At 40.9% G+C, this 20,325-nt stretch overlaps 2 protein-coding genes across 3 annotated transcripts; both read left to right on the top strand.

Moving 5' to 3' along the window:
* The first annotated feature begins 779 nt into the window (after positions 1-779).
* Positions 780-6,644, top strand: ttc34 (tetratricopeptide repeat domain 34). Its single transcript, XM_072697171.1, has 7 exons — positions 780-1,123; positions 2,926-3,148; positions 3,244-3,436; positions 3,861-4,027; positions 5,281-5,554; positions 5,664-5,878; positions 6,057-6,644. The coding sequence occupies exons 1-7, from the start codon at positions 852-854 to the stop codon at positions 6,591-6,593; spliced, it is 1,881 nt and encodes a 626-aa protein (XP_072553272.1). The 5' UTR covers positions 780-851; the 3' UTR covers positions 6,594-6,644.
* Positions 6,645-8,193: 1,549 nt separating this feature from the next.
* Positions 8,194-18,995, top strand: LOC140577187 (membrane metallo-endopeptidase-like 1). 2 transcript variants are annotated; one of them, XM_072697028.1, is made up of 23 exons: positions 8,194-8,317; positions 9,009-9,050; positions 9,659-9,709; positions 10,324-10,485; positions 11,207-11,287; positions 11,457-11,552; positions 12,790-12,908; positions 13,023-13,091; positions 13,616-13,750; positions 13,948-14,037; positions 14,108-14,244; positions 15,003-15,096; positions 15,172-15,300; positions 15,694-15,792; positions 15,935-16,018; positions 16,273-16,376; positions 16,535-16,593; positions 17,434-17,553; positions 17,643-17,776; positions 17,899-17,964; positions 18,203-18,298; positions 18,710-18,786; positions 18,881-18,995. In XM_072697028.1, the coding sequence occupies exons 1-23, from the start codon at positions 8,194-8,196 to the stop codon at positions 18,978-18,980; spliced, it is 2,268 nt and encodes a 755-aa protein (XP_072553129.1). In that variant the 3' UTR covers positions 18,981-18,995. The 2 variants fall into 2 exon arrangements, with proteins under 2 accessions (XP_072553129.1, XP_072553130.1); XM_072697029.1 differs by lacking the exon at positions 9,009-9,050 and having other exon boundaries at positions 8,194-8,331; positions 9,676-9,709.
* Positions 18,996-20,325: the final 1,330 nt, after the last annotated feature.

Raw genomic sequence — 20,325 nt, 5'->3', positions numbered from 1 at the left:
CCATCCTCCAACCTGGATGCCAATTGGAGAGTGCTGTAAATTGTAAACTAAGGCCTGATGAACTTTCTCCCTCAGAATCAGTTGAATTTCTTGTGGCTCTTTCACCTGACAATTCTTTGGTAAGGGAGCTTCAAGCAGCTGTCTTGTTTTTCCTCAGAAAGTTTGAAGAAAGTGCTGAGGCCTTGTCCCTGGCTTTGCGATTATCTGGATCGCAGAGTGACTCAGGAGGAAGTCTGGACCTGGCTGTGCAGGGAACAACACCAGAAAGGAAAGCTAGTCTATTAGTGGGCAGAGCGGCTGCCTATTTCTCCACTGGTGGGCGTGCAAGAGAGGCTTGCTTAGACCTTGGTGAAGGGTTTGCTGTTCACCCTGCGACGGCTAGGTTACAGTTCCAGAGATTGTTCTCCGAAAGCGGTGCGGGTGCGGCAGCCCGTGTCCAGCTGCGACAGCAGGCCGAAAGAGGCCTGACAGGCTTCAGGGAGACTGTTCTGGTCAGGCCTGATCTGCGTTCCTCCGAAGGCTTGGAGTTACTGGACCCTGTCATTGCACAGTTGCGAGCTCTGTGCCACCTGGAACCGGATGGAGGGGGCAGGGAACTGCGGGTACGGCTTGCAGACTGCCTGCTCCTGCGTGGGGAGTTTAGAGAAGCCCTGTCCATCAGCAGCCAGCTAGCTGCTGCTGCTCCGGCCCAGCAGAGCTATCAGAACACAGTGCAGGTGCTGCGTGGCTTTTCCCGTCTGCTCTGCGAGGACCATAAAGGAGCACTGGAGGATTTTCAGGCTGTAATCGAGCACAGCGCTCCTCACCCTCCGAGTTGTGTCCGTGCACTCTGCGGCAGAGGCCTGTTGCGGATGATGGCCAGCTCAAACTACCTGACTGCCTTGGACTACATCACAGCAAGCCGGCTTCAGCATCAGGACACGGCACTGACTGTGAGATGTCTGGTGCCGTGGAACTACAGAGGGCTGCTGTGCACTGTGTTGCTGGAGCAGGGCAGGGCTATGCTGGAAGAGGTTGGAGAGCAGAGTAGCAGTTCAGGTGCCAGTTCAGTCCAGGATCATCAATCAAGCAACCAGCAAACATCTACGGAGACAAGAGAGAGTTATGCCCTCAACAAGGAAGGGTACTGTATTACTGCATAGTAGAGGGGGTGTGGCACAACCTAACACTTAATGTTTTTTGCTAAATAACATTAACGATATTTGAGCAATTAATTATATTTTATAAACAATTCAGCAGTTTGTAAAAAAATGTCTTAAAACTAACCCCACCATATAGAGGATGTTTTGTAGCTTGAGTAACTCTCTGAAGGGGGTCAAAGTTTACTGATGACTTTGTAAAGAGAAAATGTGAAGTTTTATTTTATAAAAACTATGTTTTAAACTGTGTTAGTTTGTGCTTGCTCCCCCCTACTTTCATTTTTTTGCAGTAGATAATAATCGACTGTAAGGGCAATTTTACACATATACTTTTTTAGTCTGGCTAATTGGACTTGTTAGTTTTTACACTTGGTGTGGTTCGTTTGGGCATGTCGACCCAACTATCAGGTGTACTTCACAAGTTTGAGCTATTCAGCTTTGCAGGTGCAGTTAAACCTGGTATGTTGCCTAGATAATTACTACAGCTGTGCATAAAGGCCAGCTCTGCTGTTGCTCCATGTTAAACTGCACAGAAAAGTGCAAAGTCCAGAATACAGGACCTTCTCCCTTTATTTACTTTCTTGTTTCCTTGCTCAGACAGGTCTGACTAATAAGCAGAGAGAACGTTCTCACATGGTTTGTTGTGATGCATTATTTGCATTTGCACTTTTTTCCCTGTGTCAAACCAAACTAAACCAAGGGGAAAACGCTTAAGTACTACAAACTCGTAACCAAAGCAAACAAACTGTAGGTGTGAAAACGCCGTAATACTTCAAAATCAATGCTGTTGAATCACCCGCACTGCCAGGCACTGATTAGGGCTCGGATGAAATCTTTGTTTGATATTTTGCTCTTCTTTAGGGTAAAGAACACCTAAAGAACGGTGTTCCTTGGAAAAAAGATTAAAGACTATAAGGCCGGGTGAACAACAGATTAATCTGAAGGTGGTGATCCAAATGCTTTAATTTTGAATTGTTTTTTATTGTCTTCATTCCTCTACTATGTTAAAAGTGCCTACTATTGTAGCAAATTAATTCAGTAGAATTGTGGTGAAATCTGAGAATTCATGATGTATTTAAAAAAAGTGAGAGATTTACACCTCTAATGTGTAGACATGAAAATGCTCCCAGACAACACAGACTAAACCAAAAAAAAATTTTATAAAAAAAAAGTTTAAAAGTTCTTAGTAGGTCTTTTTTTATGTAGAGTTTCAGAATGATGTAGTTGTCAAAGCCAGTGTGCCACGTGGTATGACTGGCCATATGCACTTTAGCTAGATTTCCATTATTAGGAAATGGCACTATTGAACCGCTTCGCACTTGCATAATTTGCCAGTGTGTTTTAGGTACACAGTCAGTATCATCACATATGAGGAAACGGGTGCTGAATAAATAGTTTAAGAAATAAGAGAAGTGTAAATAAGGTAGGGGAAGTTTCCATGAACCTCCATCTTTGCACTTCTGACATTTTCTCATTATGTGCACTTCTTTACAGTCATACTGATTTCCTGTGGATTGTAGATTATAAAGTGTAGTTAGGGAAAAATTATAATATATTCTCATAAATACAATGCCTTTTCAACTAAAAAGGAAAATGTCTACTTAATAAATGAGCAGATCAACTAGAAAGGCCACAGGTATTTTAGTCAGTTGTTTTAAGAGTTATTTTTTTGCAGCTGCAGTAGAATATTGACTCACTGCTATGGAACTAAATGTTCTGCGACTGGAATTATGTATTTGTTTGCTTTTTTGTGAAAAACATTTTTGTGATTTGTGATTGTGTTCAGAATGGCTGTAGGTGTACATGCTCTTGGTGTTCTCCTGATGGAGTTGCAGCCAGGTGTAGATGCCCCCCAGATCTTATCTGCAGATGCTCTGTACCAGCTGGATCGTGTCGAGGAGGCGTACCGTCTTCTCTTGCGCATAGAGCACTCGTCCTCACGCTCACCCATCCTTGTCCGGCTGGCCCTGCTCCAACTGCATCGAGGCTTTCTGTATGATGCCAACCAGGTACCCCTTGACTCCTCCACTGCCTTCAAATAATTCTGCTTACGGTTGTAACAATTTACTGCAACTGTGATCTTTCCGTGCGATGTGGTTTACAGCTGCTAAAGAAGCTCATCCATTGTGGGGACACCAGCTGCCTACGCCCTCTGCTCTCTGTAGCATCCTCAAAGGATAGGATACTGCTGAAGAACCACTGTCATAGTGCATCCAAACGCATTCTGGATAGCCAACAGGAGGAAGGTGCCATCAGAGAGGCTGTGGCCTATCTGTCCATTGCCATTATGGCTTCAGGTGGGCTTAAGCTTAAGGCCAAACCATGCCTCTCGTTTGCTTTGTGACTCAAATAGTAAATAACCACAGCGGTTACCATTACTAAGGGACCTATTTTGTCAGATGTGTCCAATGGTGTCAGTGGAGGAAAGTATTTGTTTGACTGGCTAGGAAAAGCTGCTCTGTGGTACTCGGAGGAAGTGACTGTACTGATAATAGACTGTGTGACGTAGAGTGCTTCCTATAATATTGGCTCTTTAGAAAACCCGAATGTAATGAAGTCCAGGCAACTGAATGTTGTATATTTGCACTTGTATAAGTGCTATTTATATTGTTTGCTTATTCATTTGTAAACTTGTCACTAACTCTCATTTTGCAAACTTAATGCAAAATCTCTAAGCTGCTTTTTAAAATGATTAATTCTAGGCTCACTCTGATCCTTTAGGTGGTGAGGCAATAGACTCGTTGTTGGAGAGAGCAAGATGTTATGCTCTACTGGGCCAAAGAAAGACTGCCATATTTGATTTTACCACCATACTTAAGGAGCACCCAAATCATGTCAAAGCCTTGTGTGGGAGAGGGTTTACCTATCTCATGGTAAACCAGCAGAAGGTGTGGTATCAAACATTTTTAGAACTTCAGATCTTTATCTGTTTTATGTTTTGTGTGTCATCATTTTACTTGTCTGGAACATGTCATCACTGTCATGCAAAAAACCTTGTATCTCCATTTTTCTATTTTTCACTTTTTGACATAATGTGAATAATTTGTTATCATGTTATCATGTTATCATGTTCTTTATATTGGTCAAAATGAAAAACGTTTTATTAAAAAAAGAGCAAAGATTTTTCTTGTAAATTTGCCATTGTGGAGGTACAAGGTTTTTGGATCAGTGCAGCTTACCAACAAGACTACAGGGGTAATTATTTGAATTGTTTTTTTTTTCTAGGTGATACTGCCCCCTGTAGTTGTCAGTGGGAGTTACTTCAACCTTAACTTTTGTCTTTATCTGACTTAATAATGTGTTAAATGCTAAATAAAGGTATCATGTTCATGAGAAAATAAGTGCAGAATGAATTGTGATACATTTGACTTATAAGACTTCTGCATGCTCTGTTTTTATGTGAGCTGAAGTACCAAAAACAGAGTTAATTCATATTTACATTTTTAATGTTTTACCTACCTTTACCACTTAGAACTAAAAAGCATTTCCAAACCTGTTCCTATTCATACTAGGTTAAACACTCATGCTACCAGTTGCAATTTGTTTACAATGATTTTAACACCAAAATGTGAAAAATACAAAGCTGATGTTGGATTGAATTATTTCTCACAAGTTGTTGTTTCTCAACAAGAATGTAGAACTGAGTCAGCTGTGCTGTTTTAGTAATATACAGTGGGTTTGAGTGTGCAACATTTGCATATTGGACGTGGCCACATCCCCTTCGCTCACTGTCAGTGTGCACCCCAGGCTATATTCTCTTGGGTGTACATTTATATTTTATATAATGATTGATTGCCTAACCTGATTTTTTTTACAGTGTATGTATATTTTTCATAGTAATGTACTGTAAACAAAACAGCACTTGAATATAAAATGTATGATTGCCAAAAAAGCATACTGTAATATCTATGACTATATTTTAATATGAAATTCTGGCAACCACAGCTACTGGTATTTTATCTTAGATTTTGCTATTTTTTGCAGTGTGATTTTGCAGCATAGTTTCGGAAACTGTATGTACTGGAGAATAAATAGTACAGCCTGTAACTTTAACAATGTTTGCACACTACATCAAACACATCTAAAGTTTTTTTAACTGTATTGAACTGCAATCAAGCACTCTCCTTTCTGCTGTTTCCAGGAAACCACACAAGACATACTGGCAGCTCTTCAGGTTGATGCAGAACAAGTCACTCAGAGTATTCTGTCCCTGAAGGACAAGGCCCGGAAGCTTGTTTGTGAGTGGCTACAGCAGCACTGTCGTGCCAGTCTTTCCACAATTCTGTCGACTAACCCTGTAGCCTGCAGAGAGCTATGTCTAAGAGAAGCCTTTCTGATTAGTGGAGTGCTGATGAAAACCGACTGCAGGGATTCCAGGTGGCATCTACTCTACATAGACACACTGCTTGCTCGAGGTGAAGTTTCTGTCCTACCCCAGCTCTTTTCTCTCCCCAGTGAAACACCAAAAAAGTACCGGGGTTATAGATGTGTCAAAACCTCTAACTGTTTGTAACTTTGTCTCAGGGGAGGTGAAGGCAGCAGGTATGCATCTCCGACAGGTCTTTGGACAGGAGCCTCGTGATGCAGCAGCCCAGGCCAGGTGGGGAGTGGTGGAGAGCTCTCAACAGAGCTACAGATTGGCAGCCAAATGTTTGAGTGTTTTGTCTGAGAAAGATCCCTCAGCGCTAGACTTCCTTCTGGCTCTCATTCAGCCCCAACAAAAGAAAAGATTGGCACAGGTAATGTAGCAAAACTACTGTATAAGCTGTGTTTTCATATCTTTGCAAGGCCTGAATAATATGTGGTCATTATACGTGTAAATCTCTGATCTCAATTATGATGCACTTTTACTCCTCCAGATGTCATGTAGTACCTGAGTGTCCAGGTAAAGGGCTCTCCTCTCTTTCTCACTCTTAGGCAGCATCTCAGGAGGCCAGCAGTGTCTCTGAGAGTGGACAGTGGGAGCGTGCCCTGGCTTTGCTGACAGTTGCCGTGCAAGCAGTGGGTGGCACAAAACTCCAGCACCTGCGGCAGCGTGCAGCATGCCTGGCCCAGCTGGGTCTTCATGAGCGGGCAGTGTCAGACCTGGACCGAGTCATCTGCTGTCACAGTTCGGACAGCAGTGAGGAGCCTGCCGTGTGGACGGAGGACCTGTGCCGACGTGGCCGCAGCCTGTTGCTCTGCTCCCGGGATGAATTTGCTCTGCATGACTTTTCTCAGGCTCTGGAGCTGCACCTGGAGCAGACACTGCTGTGTGTGGACGCTGGGCCGGGCAGACCCCAACTGGCTGAGGTCTTCCTGCGCTTTGCCTTACAACGTTATGGAGAGCAACAGTTGGACAAGGCCTGGTGCCTGACAGAGAGCGGCCTGAAGGTGGACAGCAGCCACACAGAGTTGCGGCGACTCAGGGCCAGAATAAAGCGAGAGGTCTCTAGTCCATGTATTGTGCATTGAAAGCAATACTGAACTTGGAGTCCTTGAGTAACAAGTTATTTTGATGATTAATCATGGGTGTTTTTAAAGGCCATTCAATAGAAATTTACTTAACTGAGAAATAACAAATCATGCATCATAGCTTTTCAAAGATTAAAAATTATAGTAATTTTTTACTGTTTCCTTTGATGATTTTTTGTGATCAAGTTTAATTGAGTAATTGTGATTTCAAAAATGATGTGATTTCGTCTATATAAGCTTCGACATGGGCAGTCTTAACTGTACTGTAAAAGTACTGTTTTTATAAGAAGTAAAAAATTTTTTCCCATAAAATCACTTAGTGATTGTAGTAGTAATACAAAAGTAGCATAAGTGAGTAACTGCAGCAGACCAATCAGATAACAGTACAGATGCGGTTTTGGAATCAGTAACTAAATGTTAAATTAAATAAAACTAAATCGAATATGAAGTTCTGGTTACAATTTGCCATTCAGACTGAGGAAATCACTGCTGATGAGTTATCTGTTTCAGTGTTCCTGGGCTCTGTTAAAGAATGAGGTATTTTGTGGAATAATGTTTCACACAAGTACATGATTTTTAATAAATTCCTAAACAGGAATGCCTGTACAAAGGTAAAAATGTTATTGTCCAAATACTTATGGACCTGACATTTAAAATAGGTTACACTATACAAATGTTTGTGGACACCCTTTCTAATAAATGCACTCAGCAACTCCCATTCCATCTATTGATTATACAGATGCACAAATGCACACACACAGCTTGTATAGAAGTACTGCCAATAGAAAAGGACTCTCTGGAGCACATGAACCCACCTACTGGCACCATGCCTAATGCCAAGAAAAGCATTGTATGGTGGTACTGTGTTCTCCAGAATGATGGTGATCATCCAATAGCCGGGCCTCATTAATGCTTTTGTCGCTGAATGCAATAGTAGAAAGCCTTCCGTGGATAGTAGGGACAGTTGCTCCAACAAAGGCTGGATAAACTCTTTTAATACCCTTGGTTTAATAAGAAACGATGAATGAGCCGGTGTCCCAATCCCCGAAAAAGTGTACATGCAAAAGGAACAGGGCTGTCGTGATTAGAGTAGGGAAACTGACCTTGAGCACATTGAGTTATTAGCTTAGGTGTAAAGAGGGACTCTAGACCTTTCCTATTTCACTCAGTCTTTATTATTTATGCTCATGCTGTTCTGCACTGCATTTTCTTTCTGTCACATACTCTCTGCTTAAAATAGCCTACACGCCTCCTTTCTTTTTTTAGGACTTGCATATTTCTTGGAATTTGTTCACTCTGAAGTTACAGTATTTACTTAATCCTGTTTAATCAGGCTAATCTGACTTTTGCTCTTTTGTGGAACTGCACACAGTATAATGTGCTGTGGTACAGAACACAGTGGTGATACTGTAACAGTAAGTTAGGCTAACCACAGGCTTGTGGACTACACAGCGCACAGCTCTCTCTCTCTGTTTGCTCTGAATGGCATCGGAGTCAGCAGTCACTCCCACGGGTTTGGTTATGAGCCAAGGACAAAGTTAAGCTCTCAGCATCTCTCTTAATGAAGAGGAAAAGTGGAGGCGACAGGCCACGCGACAGCATGAACGACAGAAACCTAAGAAAGGAGCGATGGACTGTGAGAGAGGTGGGACTGGCTGCGCTGCTGTTGGCGGTGAGCTGTGCGTTAGCGGGACTCAGCGCTGTTTACGTGGCCGCAGTGAAAGGTGAGGGCATTCCTGTGAGTTTCACGAGGAAAGCTGCTAAGCTAACTAAACTACACTAAACTAAACACGTGGTGTAAAAACAGCAACATATAATAATATTTATTTAAAGTATTTTTTTATTAAGCCTAATGTTAAATGCTAAAAAGCCTTACAGTACTTTAATAACGTTAGTCTTATTATTATTATTATTATTATTATTATAGCTAGATATTTTACACACGTTCAGCCACATCTGATATCATAACTTAATTTTAGTATTTTATTATTGTTGTATTTAACTGCTAATATGTTGCTTTATCAAGTGTAAAATCTATTGTGGTATATATGCCACAATATTCAATTACTATATAAAAAAAAAGCTGTACTAACAGTTACTGCATTACTGTACAGTCATTTTATAGTAGTAATTATTGTAGGGGTACTGTAGCTACTAGAGTTAGAAATGACTGTAGACATGTTCACATTTACTCATATTATTTAGAAATTACTATATAATGTATGTCCTATAATATAGTGAAATTCCTACAATCACTGTATTTAATACAGTAAAAGTCCTATTGTACAAATCTAAACTCTGTAGCGTTTACTATAAAAATTTACTTAAGTTTATTGCTCTATTTGTGTGTGTGTGTGTGTGTGTGTGTGTGTGTGTTGAGTGTTCTTACAATGACATGTTCTCCTTTCCTGAAAGGTCAATTTGGTAGAGCACCAAGGAGCACGAAATTCTTAGAAGGTAAGTCTTTTGGCTGAGAGCCCAGTGATTCCATACAACAGTCCATCTGCACCCTGTAGTTTGGTAAAGGTCTTGATCATTACTAATCTTGTGATTCCACACACCATCCTGCGTCCTGCAGGTGGACTACACGGCTGGAGCTGGAAAACACTGGCTGCTACTATCCATTACCATTTTTTATATATATAAAGTAGAATTTGACATTATATAACGTGCAGTTTTGGATGCAGCCACTGAGTTATCCTTTGGGAAATATGTCTGTTTGTCTTAGGTTTACTATAAATATTCCACAGTCCATAACCTGGACGTAGACTGTTTCTTATATTTCTTGTTGTTGAGCTTTTCTGTAGGTTTTCATCATCTGTAATCTGCTGTTTCATCACCCATGCTGCCAACAGAGGCTATAATAACAGGGCTGACACAGCTGAATTCCAGCAACACACAGCCACCAGCCAGCAGGCCTCCCCTGGACTAATGTGCAAAAAAAAAAAAAAAAAAACAACAACAACAAAACAACAACAGTGCATTAGACTCCTGTATGATTCTGTTCAGTAGACAATTTAATAACCTGCAAAAGATCAAAAGTTCAGTTATTTTTGTGCTTACAGGATGTCCAAGCTCCAAGAGTGTGTGCACCACTCCTGCTTGTGTTACTGCTGGTGAGTTAAATTCATTCCCAATGAGTTAGACTTAATACTTTTAACTGCATATGAATAGTCATAACTTAGTAAGACCTAACTGAAATGTATGAGATTTGTGTTATGGTATGTGCACTGTGTGTCCAAGTGTTTATGGACACCCCTTCTATGGAATACATTCAATTACTTGAACTTTCTGGCACCATGCCTAATGCCAGGCATTGACTAAAGGGGTATAAAGCCACCCCCAGTATTAATCTGTGGAGCAGTGGAACTGTGTTCTCTGGAATGATGGTGCTCCATTCAATACTTTTGGGATAAGTTGGGGAGTTAGTGATGAGGTAGGATGGTGATCCAACATCCTGACCTCACTAAAGCTTTTGTAGCTGAAGGCAATTACATATTCACAGCAATGCTCCAGATTTGAGTAGAAAGCTTTTCCTGTCTGGACAATTGAAACAGTTACTCCAACAAAAGCATGATACACTTTTTTAATACCCTTGAATTTGGAAGTAACAATAAATGAGCAGGTGTCCCAATACTTTTGTCCATATATATATATATATATATATATATATATATATATATATACACACATACATTATTTTTGGTTTCCCTCTGTGTTTCTGTGTCAGCTGCACGACTTCTTCAGAACATGGACCAAGAAGTGGAGCCCTGTCAGAACTTCTACAGATTTGCTTGTGGTGGCTGGTTGGACCGCCATGTGATCCCAGAGACCAGCTCTCGCTACAGTGTCTTTGACATCCTCAGAGATGAGCTGGAAACCATCCTCAAAGGTCAGAGCTTCAATATGATCATCCTGATCAGGGATTCCTCAATGCGGCACAAAACCAAGCTCAAGTACAAGAGCACAAGTAACCAAGACTCCACAAATTGCAATAAAAAGACGCGTTTAGTATTGCAGTATAATACTAAAATAATAAGTGGTGGATCCGCGGTTAGAGCTCCAGGCTGTTAATGGCAGGGTTGTGGGTTCGATATCCGGGCTCGGCAAGCTGCCACTGTTGGGCACTTGAGCAAGGCCCTTCACCCTTTCTGCTCCCCGGGTGCTGGAGTTGGCCGCCCACTGCTCTGGGTGTGTGTGTGCTCACTGCCCCTATTTCACTAGTGTGTGTTCACTACCACAGATGGGTCAAATGTGGAGGACACGTTTCACTGTACATAGTACAGTGACAAATGCTTGCACCATACAATAATCAAGCACATTACCTTAAAATACAATACAATAAATCTAGAGTAGTTTATAACTTGAATATAGCCCAACAAATAAACATACCACCATAAATATTGTGCAATATTGTACATAAAGATAATGTATAATATGTGTATATGTATAGTAAAAGTTAATGTGTAAATGTTTAGTATTTCTATTTACCTGTGTAATGTGATGCTACAATAAAAGTGATTTGATATACCGGACATGCCAGGCTCAACTATTATATATACATATATAATAAGGGAGACTGATGTCTTCTGATGATCTGTCTTCTCTTTTAGGACTTTTGGAGACTGATAAAGAGCTGGACAGAGAGGCTTTCCGAAAGGCAAAGGTTCTCTATGCTTCTTGCATGAATGAGAGTGAGTTCTGCATTATTGTGCAAAGCTAGAACTATTATTACTGCCAATACTATCATTGACTAATGGTATATATTAATGATTGTTTATGATATAGATTGTTATTGTTTTTTCTCCTGTACTTTGCAAGTACTGCTGCTCTGTGCTGTCTTTTGTGGAATACTGTTTTCAGATTTAATTGAGAAGCGAGGTGCTCAGCCTTTGCTGGACCTTATTGATTATGTTGGAGGCTGGCCTGTAGCGTCTGATGACTGGAATGGTACTGTGGGTAAATCCTCATCCACACATCATTTGTGTTCTGTTCTAGATGCTAAAGGGCATCATTAGCTAGATTATTCTTTTAATTATCCAAGTTGTTTGCACTGACAAAACTAATGGCTATAATGAGTTGTGTTGTAAAACGCAAATGTCATAGTCACCAATAGGGTTGGGCATTTAGGCCATTTTTTTTCAGACCAATATACTATCTAAGAAATAATCAAAGTAATACCATAGTATTCTGGGGGCTTGGGGAGGGGGGTGTTACATGTAATTGGCTTCCATACAATATCATCCAGCCTTAATTTAAGGTGACAAAGTGAACACTGCACAGCTTTAAAACAATCATTAAATACATATTAAACCATTAATCTGATCAATTACTAATGTAAAACTGCTCTGAATCAGGAGCTGGTTAGCATTAACTTAGTTATGATAAGAGTTTTCCCCCAGGGTTGTGGATCTGTAGCCCACTCGCTAAGCTAGTTTTTTTCTTAACTAGCTTGACTACAGCTCTACCGACTATCAGACAGCTCAGTGCAGCTGATGTTGATTAACTGCTAAACCGAGTTATAGACTAGTCAGCTAGCAGGCTAATAACCACCACAGCACAGACCTTGTTCCAACAAACTGAGGTTCAGATCACATACGTTTAGAGAATAAAGCCTCGTATCTGAGAGTGGAGTGAATGGTCTTAGGAGTGTTTTGGACTGTTTTCAGGCACTTTTAGTAAACTGGTTCATCCAGGTTTGCTTGCTCTGTCTTTCAGTTGAACCCAGCAGTGCTAAACATGCAGCTACACTGTGCTACACTGGGGCTCGTAAATGCACATGGGGGGATGAGCTAATTTGGCCATGAACTAGATAGACACAGAACAGAAATTTGACACATCAGACATTGCCATTTTATATAGCACGGTATACAATATTACCTTATACTGCCCAAGCCTAAAAACACTATTTAACATTAGAATAACCCGAAAACACATAAGTAATACAGTACTCAGTAGTCATATGGCGTTTGTCAGTAAAGGTCTTTATCTGTTCACTAGTTAGAACTACATCTGTTCACTAGTTAGAACAACAGAGGTTTGGTTCCTGACTTCTCTGGGAAACTCCAGTCACAGTTTGGATTTGTTCAGTTCCACCAGCAGCTCGCCTGATGTCCTTAAATAAATAATAGATTAGATAAACTAGGCATTAAATGATTACTTCTCTAAAAGTCATTTTATTGTTCTATATGGAAAGACTTTGAATGGAGTCTGGAGGACACGCTGGCCAAGTTCAACTCCCACTTCCACAAGAGGGTGCTGCTTGACCTGTTTGTGTGGACAGACGATCTGGACTCAAATCAGCACGTCCTCCATGTGCGTTACACTAAACTGAACACATTATTCCCAATCTGAGAAATGCTTGGATACTTTTTCAGCCTGCCTTATGTTCTAAGACAATCACAGACCCAAACTTCACTCCTTTGACAGATTGATCAACCAGGGCAAGGGCTACCCACTCGGGATTACTATTTCAGTGAAGAAGGGGAATATAAAACGGTAATGCACCTCACAGTATTCCTACCAAGCAGTGTAATGTACACTATGCGCCCAAATATTTGTGGACACCCCTTCTAATGAATGCATTCACCTACTTTAAGTTGCACCTGTTGCTGACACAGATGTGCAAATGCGCAAATGCAGCTCGTCTAGACCCTGTAAAGAAGTACTGCCAATAGAATAGGACTCTCTGGAGCAGATAAACATGAACCTTTTGGTGCCAGGCCAAATCTGAGGACTGAGTTGGGGGGTTGGGGATGAGGTGTGGCGGTAATCATCCAACATCCTGAACGCTCTTGATTCTCACAGCAGTGCTCCAAAATCTAGCCTTCCTTTTCTAGACAGTGGGGACAGTTGCTCCAACAAAAGCAGGATACATATATTTTAATTATTATTTTTAATTATTATTATTTAAAAGGAACAATGAATAAGGAGGTATCCCAATACTTTTGTCCACATAACGTATCTCGAGGTTATAATATAAATGTATATTAGTTCTTATATGCATTCTATGTGTCTAACAGGTTCGCAAGGCATACCTAAAGTTCATGATATCAGTAATGCTCATGACACGAGAGGCCAGGAACTTGACAACAGATGAAGCCGTAGTCCGGGAGGATGCACTGCAAGTGATGCAGCTGGAGATGGACATTGCGAATGTAATAGACAAATACAGTGCCTTGTCTAATTCAAATAGAGCTGACTGAGCAGATGAAATCATTTTACTTAGGGACAGCTTTATATTTTGATGCCGTAGTGTATTTCACACAGTTGTGTTGTCATCAGCTTTACATTTTAAAGCGTTGGGTTGTACTGAACATCTCTGCATGGATGCAGCTGCCCTTGTTTTCCTCAGGCAACCAGCCCAGCTCAGGACAGGCAGGATGTTACTTCGCTTTATAACAAGATGACGCTGCGAGATTTACACAGCACATTCTCTCTCAATGTAAGTGCTTTGACTCTTTTCTTCCATTTCAGTAGGAGGGACAAATAAGCTGGTCGTTTTCCTTTTGCAGGGGTTCAACTGGACACGTTTTGTGTCGGGCGTCCTGTCAGACGTGTCTATAACAGTTCAGCCTGATGAGGAGGTCGTAGTGTACTGCCCGCGGTACCTGCAGAAGCTTGGTGAGGTGCTTGCCAAATACAACAACAGGTGATACTGTCACTTACATAGTCTGTTTTCAACTCCATTGTGCTCTGTGGAGAGTGGAGTAGCTGGGTAATGGCTTGTATTTAGCTTCATGCTGTATGTGCTTGTAACTCTTGATCTGTTTCTGGACACTATAGAGCTGCTATCTCCATATATCAAACACAATCGCCAGTCCACTAGATCCGTTTCTGACATTAGTCATTGGTTTTTCTCACAGATCTTTCTGCTGTTGGTTCTGGATGGTTCTTTTACTCCTAAATCTAATATTTTGGGAAAATCTTGCCAAAGATTTTTGAATTCTGAGATGCTTGCCTGAGTGCAAATCTGACAAAATCTTTTAAATTACCATATTTAAATATACCTTTACATTATCATACTAAATTCAGTCTCATTACATTTTGATTACAAAAGTGCTAAAAATGATTTGTAACTATATGTAATTCATTATTATTATTATTATTATTATTATTATTATTATTACTATATACTAGCACTTTAGACCAATCAAAAGAAGGTCTGTAGAATTTTCCTTATTGATACTGAATCAGTTTTTGGACATGAATGGGTTAATCATAATTCTCATGTTCTGTTTTGTTCATTGTAATTATTATATCTGGTGTCAACCAGAGGAGGACATACAGTATGTTGTCCCTGTTGCTGTCCCTTGGCTTGCATATTAAGGCTCTATGAATCTGCTCAACTAGTACTAAGCGATTAAAATGGATTCAAACAGAATTTAAAGCTTTTTTCTGGTTCTGCAGGACTTTGAGGAACTACCTAACCTGGCACCTCGTCATAGACAGAGTCAGCAGCCTGAGCCGTCGATTTAAGGATGCTCGGGCACAGTATAAAAAGGTGAGTGACAGTAACCCAGTACAGTTGGTAATACTAAAGCAGCCTGGTGGAGCTGAACTGTGTTGTTTGCGCTAGGCCTTGTACCGGAACACGATGGCGGATGCACGTTGGAGAGACTGTGTGCGCTACGTCCAGAACACCATGGAGAATGCTGTCGGAGCTCTGTATGTCAAGCAGGCATTTGCAGGAGAGAGCAAACGCATGGTAATAGGATGTTGTTTTGCTATGTTTTTTATTTCTACATAATTCAATTCATAAACAGCATCAGAGCAGCTTGATCTGAAATGCTGTGTTCTAAAGAGTCAGCACTGTTTACGGCAGTTGTATGGCGTAATTCACTCTAAAACTTAGATTTGTTAGAGCTCTGGAGGAGCTGAACCTGGGAGGATGGTAGTTCTCCAAAAGAAAAGCTGAAGACCACAGAGAGCAAATGAATTATTTGGGTGGTAGACATTGCAACCCCCTTCACTACCACTGTAAAATAAAACAGTCAGCAGATTTTTCTCCAGTGCACCATTTAACATGAGCATAAAGTCCTGGGTACAATTCTCCTTTAAGGTGACTCCTCACACCACCCATCATTTTGTCTTCTGATAGGTCCGTGAGCTGATCAGTAGAATTCAGGAGGCCTTTGTAGACACGCTGGAAGAGCTGAGCTGGATGGATGGTCAGTCCAAGAAAATGGCCAGAGATAAGGTGAGATGAAGCCACAGATATGTAGTCCTTTGTCATTTCATGTAGTGGGAATATTATTTTTGGCTTATATTAATAAAAAAAACTAACAATATCAATTAAAAGAGAACATTACAGCTGACCCTGGTACTAATTTGTGTTTTAGGCCATGGCTATAAAAGATCAGATTGGCTACCCTGATTTCATTCTGGAGGAGGAGAATGACAAACTCGATCTGGAATATGAACATGTACTGAGGAAACCCCCAACTCCTGCTATTTCTTCTCCCGTCCCCAACACATCACATCATAGATGAGCTATTAAACACACTTAATGCTGTTGTTACACTGCCAGTACCAGCACACATTTTATATACTGAGGATAAACACACCAAAAACAGTTGCTAAACATTCTGACTGCCTGTGCATTAAGATGAACCTCTTTTAAATGAGCTTTTTGTTCGAGTTACTGCAGACATTACAGATATTCTGTCTGTTCATACAGATTAACTTCAGTAAGGACACGTACTTTGAGAACATGCTGAAGAACCTACATGCAGCAGCTCAGAGGGGCCTGAGGAATCTGAGAGAACCAGTAGACACAGACTAGTGAGTTCCCCTCTAATAAGACCTGTGTTGGAGGGTTTTTACAGTGAACTTGGTGACTGAGTTGATTTCCTGTGAATCAGTAAGACATTTTGTGGCAGTTTGAGAAGCATAACACAGCATCTGTAATTTCAATTCTATGCACTTCCATGCTCTGACAGCTGGATGATAGGAGCAGCAGTGGTGAATGCTTTCTACTCTCCCAACAGAAACCAGATAGGTAAGGGCACATAGCTATGTTTTTGTTTCTCCTGAAATCCTTCTATTCTTTTACAGCAGCGGTGGTTCTAATCCAGCCCACCTGTAGACACGTAGAGATAGTCAAACTCTACAGCATCTCCATTTTAGTTGTGGGTAGGACAGCAGAGAGTCAGGACCAACTCAGTTGCATAACCAATCACCATCTCTGGTTCAGGAATAGGCGGGACCTTTCCCCAAACAGTAACAGTAACTAGTATAGATACACTTGGTCACATTTTCTTTACTTTTGTATATTTTTTGTTGAATTTTCACCCTTTTTTCTCCCAATTTTGGTGCTGGCAATTAACCCACCCGTTCATAACTCCCTCTAGCATGTGTGAGCTCTTGTAGGAGGGTAAGGACTTAACACATGCCTCTTCCGATAGCAATGCTCCCAACACTAGGAGGGTAAGGACCTCATTTCAGGTTGGCTAATCTGAGGTGAAACATGGACTCAAATGTCCATCTTTTCCATTTTTTGGAAATCTGCAATGAGACATTTGCTTTCTGTGAGCCAAGACCACAGATAAATATATTAACATGTGTAAATAGGTTAATGGTTGGGACATCTCAACCGTGATACACTCAAAACAGGCTAGCTGTGCAGCCTAGTATATTGTACATGGACTTTTGCATGCGATGGTCCCTTAAAATGCCAGAAAGTACACAATGCTGCTCATTTCAGACGTCAAAGGTCTTGATTACAGAGAATGTCCTCAGTGAAACAGGGCATTCCTGCCGAGTCACTGTACCTTCACTGACATTGCTCACTTTTCAATCACGCTGACCCAGTCTGTCCAGCTGTCTCTGTGCCCCACAGTGTTCCCTGCTGGGATTCTACAGCCTCCCTTCTACAGTAAGGAGCAGCTCCAGGCCCTTAACTTTGGAGGAATTGGGATGGTTATTGGTCATGAGATCACTCATGGCTTTGATGATAATGGTATGTTAAATTTTAGTTGTGAATCCAGTCTCACAAGCTGTCAAATGTTAGAGCTCTTATTTAATGCGTTTGCACTGTTTTTGATGAAGGACGGAATTTCGACAAAGATGGAAATATGCTGAACTGGTGGAGTAATTTCTCTGCTGAACACTTCCGGGCCCAGTCACAGTGTATGGTGCAGCAGTATGGGAATTTTACATGGGATCTTGCAGGGGGGCAGAATGTAAGTTTGCAAGAATATTGCATTTGGGTGTATGGGTTTCAGCTTATGTAGTCAGCTAGGACACTTCTTCCTTTGGAAGATCTCAACTAATCATCCATCTGGAATGTTGCTCTCTATGGCAGGTGTGTGGCATCAGTACTCTGGGAGAAAATATTGCAGATAATGGAGGAGTTCGACAAGCGTACAAGGTAACATCCAGAACGTACATAGATCCGTATCACAATCCTCTAAATCAGTGGTCATCAGCCCTTCCACTGGACATTTAGTTAATCCACCTTATTTTGTGGAGCCACACCACATTTAGGGAGTTAATAGCTCTCCAGGAGCCGAGTTGGTGATCACTGCTGTAAATAACAGCAATCAAATTCACTACTTTTATGAATGAATGAATGTTTGTTCATGAGGTAAAATTTTTCTACCATCCAGGCCTACAAAAAGTGGTGCGAAACAGAGGGTGAGGAGCCTTACTTACCTGGCCTTGATCTGAATAATGACCAGCTGTTCTTCCTGAACTTTGCACAGGTTAGAGCTGTGGCAGTTAATACTGTAGTAAACCTGGATAATCAGTTTAAAGAGAAAAATTGAGCTTGCCGTTTTGTGGCATGATTATTTTAAATCAGGCTTTTTTTGCAGCTGCATTTTTATAGTTATGGACATGGGAATGTTTACACAGAACATTAAACTCAGTTCATTTATAAAAATTAAAGAAAAAGATTTTTGTCTAAGATATGAGCCAATAATATGTTTAACAGTGCGATAGACCCTTTTTTACCTCTGATATTTGATCTGCTGATATTGACCTGATACCCACACCCATCAATATCAATATTCCATTCCACTCTCTATGATGGAACAACATTATAGATTTAACACACTAAGCGTATTTATTTCTGTCACCATTGTTGTAACAAGAGCATTGTTGAATTATTTCAGGTGTGGTGTGGCACATATCGGGCTGAGTACGCCAGCCAGTCTATCAGGACAGACTCCCACAGCCCCCTGGACTACAGGTACACAACGGCTGTGCTTTTTAGCTGTTGAACGATCATATGGTCTTGTTCTTGTTGTGTCACAGCCACCACCCCTGTATGTTTCTGCTTTCAGAGTACTGGGATCATTGCAGAACTTTGATGCCTTTTCTGAGGCTTTTCACTGCAAACCAGGTAGCCCAATGAATCCACCTGTAAAGTGTCGGGTTTGGTAGGCTTTTTCCGAAGGTCATCAGTAAGAGCGCATTGGTAGATGCTGGTCTCTTTGCTTGTTTATAGATGATACATGGTTTTGACATAAACCAGGCAGAAATGCAGTCACCACACTCTTAATCTTACTAAATGTTTCAGAATTTTACATAAGCTGTGCTGAGCTTTATTTTACCCTTTAGGGTCCATGGGCCATCCACATTACACTTGAACTGAATTCAGTTGGTTTATTTTATGCTGAGTCAGTAGACCTGTAACACTTTGCAGTTAGAATCTGGTTTGCTAATGGCTGCAAACAAGTGCCTAGAAGTTGCATGGAGCCAACTAGGGTTACATATACATTTTGATAGGAGTATTTCTGTATTTACTTTATATACGTCAAGATACAGTGAGTAGGTGCTGTTATGTTCTTTAAGATGCTACACCTAATTCTTCAAGTGTTATTCAGTAAAGGCAGTGAATTATCACTCACTAAACACTTTATTGGAAACTCTTGTTCATTTGTTCAAACAAGCAGTTACCTAATCAGCCAATCATGTGGCAGAAATCCAATGCATAAAATCAAGCAGATGCAAGTCTACATCTTCCAGTAACCTTTACATAAACCATCAGAATGGGGGCAAAATGTGATCACAGTGATTTTGTGATTGCTGGTGTCGAACCGGGAGCTAACTGCTGCAATTCTGGAATATTCAGAACAACAGAGTTTAAATCTGAGTTAATTCTGAGTTCACTCAGAATGGGACGATAAAGATAAAAACTGCAGTGAGCGGCAGTTCTGCAGATGGAAAGGGCTAATTGATGAGAGAGGTAATAACTCAGATAACAGGAAAAAAGCATCTCAGAATTCAAAACACGCTGAACCTTGAGGCGGATAGGCTGCAACAGCTGTAGACCACATCGGGTTCCACTTCTTTCAGTCAAAAACAGAAAGCTGTACAATGAATGAATGACCTGGTCTGATTAATGTGGATTTCTGCTGAGGCACACAGATGATAGGGTCAGAATTTGCCACCAGCAGCATGAATCCATGGACCTAATCCATCACTGTTTGACTGCCACAGCCTATTTGATTACTATTTACCTGTCTTCAAATCGCTATGTCCAGCATGATTAATGCACCATGCCAAGAAAACTGAGGCCTGAGGTTTGAGAACAAAGAGAGGCCTGATAAGGTTCCTAATAAGGTGCTTGGTGAGTGTATATTGAACCATGGCAACTCAAAGAACAATGTCAAAGTTTAATAAATGGTTTGCCTGGTGATTTTCTTTCTTCTATGTGATGGAAAAACATCTTGTAAATAGTTATTTCAAGAATTAAAGAACATTTAACATGTATCTATATTAAAAC

The sequence above is a fragment of the Salminus brasiliensis genome, chromosome 14 (assembly GCF_030463535.1).
Source record: "Salminus brasiliensis chromosome 14, fSalBra1.hap2, whole genome shotgun sequence".
Lineage (NCBI taxonomy): Eukaryota > Metazoa > Chordata > Actinopteri > Characiformes > Bryconidae > Salminus > Salminus brasiliensis.
The sequence above is the reverse complement of the archived record's forward strand: the minus strand, read 5'-3'. Positions and strand labels throughout refer to the sequence as shown.

Excerpts from the sequence above, each read along its gene's own strand:
- ttc34 (XM_072697171.1), top strand. The coding sequence starts at position 852 with ATGATGGCCAGCTCAAACTACCTGACTGCCTTGGACTACATCACAGCA. Across the intron at positions 3,149-3,243 it reads TTCTGTATGATGCCAACCAG|CTGCTAAAGAAGCTCATCCA; the intron begins GTACCCCTTGAC and ends TGTGGTTTACAG. Across the intron at positions 5,879-6,056 it reads AAAAGAAAAGATTGGCACAG|GCAGCATCTCAGGAGGCCAG; the intron begins GTAATGTAGCAA and ends TCTCACTCTTAG.
- LOC140577187 (XM_072697028.1), top strand. The coding sequence starts at position 8,194 with ATGAACGACAGAAACCTAAGAAAGGAGCGATGGACTGTGAGAGAGGTG. Across the intron at positions 11,288-11,456 it reads TGCTTCTTGCATGAATGAGA|ATTTAATTGAGAAGCGAGGT; the intron begins GTGAGTTCTGCA and ends TACTGTTTTCAG. Across the intron at positions 13,751-13,947 it reads TGGAGATGGACATTGCGAAT|GCAACCAGCCCAGCTCAGGA; the intron begins GTAATAGACAAA and ends TGTTTTCCTCAG.